The 5080-nt window shown below is 48.0% G+C and overlaps 2 protein-coding genes across 2 annotated transcripts; one reads left to right on the plus strand and one right to left on the minus strand.

Annotated features, from left to right (window-relative positions):
- Nucleotides 1-269: 269 nt before the first annotated feature.
- On the minus strand, nucleotides 270-2426 carry LOC135397817 (uncharacterized). Its single transcript, XM_064629374.1, has 5 exons — nucleotides 2219-2426; nucleotides 1632-1682; nucleotides 1453-1500; nucleotides 1259-1382; nucleotides 270-744 (listed from the first exon to the last, which is right to left on the minus strand). Exons 1-5 carry the CDS (start codon nucleotides 2379-2381, stop codon nucleotides 657-659), a joined length of 474 nt encoding a protein of 157 aa, XP_064485444.1. The 5' UTR covers nucleotides 2382-2426; the 3' UTR covers nucleotides 270-656.
- A 150-nt stretch (nucleotides 2427-2576) lies between these two features.
- On the plus strand, nucleotides 2577-3800 carry LOC135398454 (uncharacterized). The gene has a single exon (XM_064629854.1). The coding sequence runs from the start codon at nucleotides 2577-2579 to the stop codon at nucleotides 3798-3800; it is 1224 nt and encodes a 407-aa protein (XP_064485924.1).
- The last annotated feature ends 1280 nt before the right edge of the window (nucleotides 3801-5080 follow it).

Raw genomic sequence — 5080 nt, forward strand, 5'->3', positions numbered from 1 at the left:
CACACTTCCGCTGGGAGGCACAGTGAGATGCACGGGCGGTTCATCTGCATCATATTCAACAACCTCACTGGTTTCACTTGCATTAGATTCACTTGCTTCCAACAAAGGCTGCGCTTGACTCAAGATGCACAAGTCAAAATGTTCTTTGTAGCGTGTGATGAACCGAAACTTTGCCCCATAGGTACCGCATTTTGGTTCATATGCAGAGTCATGCACATGTTTAATATGATCACGGAATAGTGCAAAAAATGGTGTCACGAAGCTACAACTTGAGCACGAATGTTTACGAACCTTTTGCTTTTGTGCATCCGCGACACAGGTACTTGGTAGGTCAACTGCAAAAATATCCAAGTAAAATTAATCTCCACCACAAAGTACTTGGACAATAGTTAAAAACAGCAAAATCACCCTCATGTAACAAGGCACACCTCTAAGCACTGCTACTTCCTCCACGTGTTTTAATCTTATCAGAGTATTTTTAACTACGTATTGCAAGGAATGTGGCTGTTGAGAGTTCTTTTATCTTTACCTCTGCAGTTATCATGTCATGTCATCATGTATCAGTTATCATGTAACCACATAACAAATAATGTTGGTGCAAGAGGTCCTTACACGACAGTTCATAGGAACAGAATAATGGAAAATATTCATGAGAATTATAATTCGGTCCTGAACCTGTTGGGGTGCAAATGTTTCCCTGGTACGGCTCTGGCTGAGTGTCTGTGGCTCTCAGTAGTAGACCACCTATGAAACATGTCAAATTTTAAAATGGGTACATTTGTGTACGGGATTTGAAAAATCAGTGATCATGAATGAGTGGAGAAGACGGGCGCTTACTTCGCACAGAAGAACACACACACACACACAAACGAAAGGTTTGCAAATGAAGAGTGTACTTTCCCCAGTCTCAGGGTTCGTTATGAAGAAGTACTTTGTATGTTGTCTGAGTCAGAGCATATTATCATCACTTGTAAGGCACTGAGGGCACTGCGATTAAAATGGCATGTGAAACATGTTTGGATCTGTTTCATTACTGGTTCCTGTACTTCAATTGAATACACATTCTAGCAGTCTTATCCCAGCATGCATACAGACAAACAGTTATGACAATCCGACATGCAGTAACTGTGGAGTAATGCAGGCGACACATCATTAGTAGCTGTGCTGTGGACGAAGCTGGAAACAGAGCTAAAGCTTAGTATGGCTCAGGCAAAATATGAACATCAGATCTGTGAGAAAACGTAAACTATTAAGGTACCCTTGAACTGTATCAGAAGCTGGTTCGACAGCTGCGTAATCGGCATGGGATGCGCACTGAGACAAGTTTGTGAGGCACTCCATCGCCCCGGTGACTGCCTCTTCATCGTCCTGCTTGTCGGATCCTGGGAACGCAAGTTTGAGCATTGAGAGCAACATTTACGGTATCATTCAATATGTTATTTGTGCATATACCGCTTTCTGATGTGCTCTCCAGGCACTGTCCTCTGCTCGAAGAACTTCCTGAGATAAATGAAATAAGCAGGAAGCCAATAAATAACCTGTAGAACTACTAAGCGTTTTGTGGAACATCTTTCTAGCAGGGAAGCTCCACCACAACTGCCAAAAGGAAAAAATAAATAAAGATCGCATACCTTCCTGAGCTTCAAGACGCGGCCTTTTTGCGGCATCTAATTGCGCTCCATCTGCAAACATGAGGAGCCCATTATACCTAGCAGTAATTAAGTACGACATGTGCCGTGACCATTACATACATGAATTCGGAGGCTATCAATAAGATAAAACTTTTGCATTGTGTGCCTCTATTTGCAACAATGCTAAACAGCCATCAGCATTTAGAAGCAGCGGGGACGCAAAAATGTTTTGCTGAATAACATCCGTAGAAAGCACGAGGTACGCGGAGAGAGCGGCATAAATGATGGAAGGCGTTCACTCCACGACTGTTGTTTTGCTTACCTGGAGTGAGTCTTTAAGAATATCGTAAGAATACAACAAGTAGGAAACTGCGAATTATAGATACTCGTGCTCTCGATTGATATATCCGCAGCTCGCAAAATTCACGCCGGTGTATCGACTTGGCGAACAATTAAAAGCAGAAATGTAGCAAGCGTTAGCGTTCATATGCAGGACAGCGAAACGCTTGCCATAATCAGAACAAACTTGCGCTAACAGCTCTTGCTATTAAAATAATGCACGTACATTGCACAAAATGAACACTAACCCAGTGTCTGAAGCTTATTGTGTGAACCAGGGCTGTGGCTACAATACAGGCACTTCAGCTGCGGTGGATGACGTTCGCTTTCGGTTATGTATTGCTTGCAATCTTCGCACTCACTACACCTTCCCCTCAGAACACCGAAAATATCCTTGTTTGTTAGCGACATCTCGCATTTCAGTTCTCCTGATGGCGCTATGACAAACGTGAAGTACGTCGACGAGTAAAACCACCGGTGGAATCAGATTACACCCACACCTGTCAGCGGGACCGGACGCACGTTGAGGGTTGGGCATTTCAAGGAAACCGCTCTCAGTGTGGCTAGACCAGTCGCGACTACGCAGCGAAATCGAAACTGTCGAAAATGCTTGGTGGTTGCGGCATCGCGGCAACTGCGACAGTGCTAGAGAGCTCCATGTATGTTGATGACATGATTACCGGAGCTGCAACATTGGAGGAAGCGCTGCGCATCTGTTCTGAATCAACTGATATTTTCAAAAGGGCAGGGATGGAGCTGGGCAAATGGGCGTCTAGCTCTAAGGCACTAAACGATGTGTTTGAGGAACATACCGCAGAAAATGTGACCCGCGCACTGGGAACATGTGCCGAAACAAAGGTGCTTGGAGTCGTATGGAGCAGAGAAGACGACGTGTTCAAGTTCGACACTTCTGCCATCGTTGAGTTCCTCACGAGTCGAAAGAACACGAAGCGATTTTTGCTCCAAGCAACGGCTAGAATATTTGACCCTTTGGGATTTCTCTCTCCATTCGTGATCCGCGTGAAGATAATGTTTCAAAAGCTCTGGGAACTCGGAATCGATTGGGACTGTGAACTACCAGATGATCTCAGCTCAGAGTGGGACACGTGGTGCCAAAATATTCCGAAGCTGAGCCTGCTACATACGCAGCGGTGTCTCATTCCTATCAGCGAGCAGACTCGGTACACTGTCCAGCTTCACGTTTTCACCGATGCCAGTCCGCACGCGTACGGAGCTGCTGTGTACCTGCGAGCGCGGACTGAGACTGGACAAGTGCACGTGAACCTCATGCTTGCGAAGGCACGAGTAGCACCCATCAAACGCCTCACGTTGCCACGACTTGAATTAATGGGGGCCCTGATTGGAGCTAGGCTACTCAGCTACGCGGCAGGTATTCTCCACGCGCCTGCAGCTGAATATCACATGTGGACGGACTCCACAATAGCGCTTAGCTGGATCCGATCGTCTGCGAACAGATGGAAGCCATTTGTGAGCAATAGGGTTACTGAAATCCAAGTCATCACCGATCCAGCGAGGTGGAGACATTGTCCCGGCCACTGCAATCCGGCCGACTTGGTAACAAGAGGCATCACAGCTGAAATCTGTGTTTCGAGCTCGTTGTGGTGGAGTGGACGGAATGGCTGCAGCGAGAAGAGGTATGCTGGCCGGAGCCTTACGTTCACACGGCCCCTGACGACAGAGCACCGAACGTTGTCAATGAAGAACGAGCGGGAGCGTCCTCACCACCACCTTATCTTATATTGGGTGTGGCAGATATTGAAGGCCGTCTACTGCAACTTGAGCGCTTCAGCAGGCTATCAAGGGTATTGAGAGTGACCGCATGGGTCATGAGGTTTGTGGCGAAATGCCGCCGAACTGAGGACACACCGACCGGACCACTCACCACCGAAGAAATAAGAGCAGCGGAGACGTACTGGATACGTCGCACGCAAGATGAACAATACCAACCGGAAATTCACGCACTCTGTAAGCAGCGCTCAGTTAGTCCTGAATCAGAGCTGTTCCAGATCAACCCCTTCCTCGACGACCGGGGAATCTTGCGAGTGACAGGACGACTCCAACAAGGACAGTTGGAACCAGCAGTTCGGCACCCCATCATTCTACCTCCACGACATGGCTTCACGGAGCTCGTGATTCAGAGCGCACACTGTCGCATTTTGCACGGAGGAGTGTTGGAAACTATGACTGAGCTAAGAGAGATGTATTGGATACCTAGGTGCCGACAAGTTGTGAAACAGATACTAAGGAGATGTACAGTTTGCTGCAGATACAAACTGAAGCCAGCGACGGCTCCCACGGCTCCTTTACCCGGTGAGCGAATCACACGCACACATCCCTTTGCCGTCGTGGGCATTGATTTCGCGGGACCTTTGTATGTGAAGACAGCCGTCGGAGACGCAAAGAGCTATATCGCTTTATTTACATGCGCGGTACTCGGGCTGTGCATCTTGAAATTGTATCCAGTTTATCGACAACGAACTTTTTATTGGCGTTCCGGCGTTTTGCGTCCCGAAGGGGCCTGCCAGAACTGATCTACTCGGACAATGCTTTGACTTTTCAACGAGCGGCTAAGGACATCAGAGGTCTATGGGAGCATATAAACAGCGCCGCAGTCAAAGACTTCTGCTCCACCCACAACATCAGGTGGAGGTTCATCGTTGAACGCGCCGCCTGGTGGGGCGGATTTTGGGAAAGGATGGTACGGACGGTAAAGGGTTGCCTTCGAAAGACACTGGGAAAGGCCCGTCTTGGATACGAAGAACTAGAAACCGTCCTCCATGAAGTGGAAGCCGCGGTCAACTCGCGACCACTGACGACCATAACGTCTGACGTTGACGAGATGGAGCCGCTCACACCGGCTCATTTCCTTATCGGAAGGAGGATGACGGCGCTGCCACCCTTGACATACCGCACATCACCAGCCGCGGACGCAAAAGATTTGACCCGCCGACTAGCACACCGACAGCAAATTGTAAATCACTATTGGAAAAGGTGGCTCCGTGAATACTTGCTACAACTGAGGTCCGCACACTACGGCAGACAAAAACTATCTACCAATTTGAACGTAGGAGATGTGGTAATCATTCATG

This window comes from Ornithodoros turicata, chromosome 6 (genome assembly GCF_037126465.1).
Source record: "Ornithodoros turicata isolate Travis chromosome 6, ASM3712646v1, whole genome shotgun sequence".
Classification (NCBI taxonomy): Eukaryota; Metazoa; Arthropoda; class Arachnida; order Ixodida; family Argasidae; genus Ornithodoros; species Ornithodoros turicata.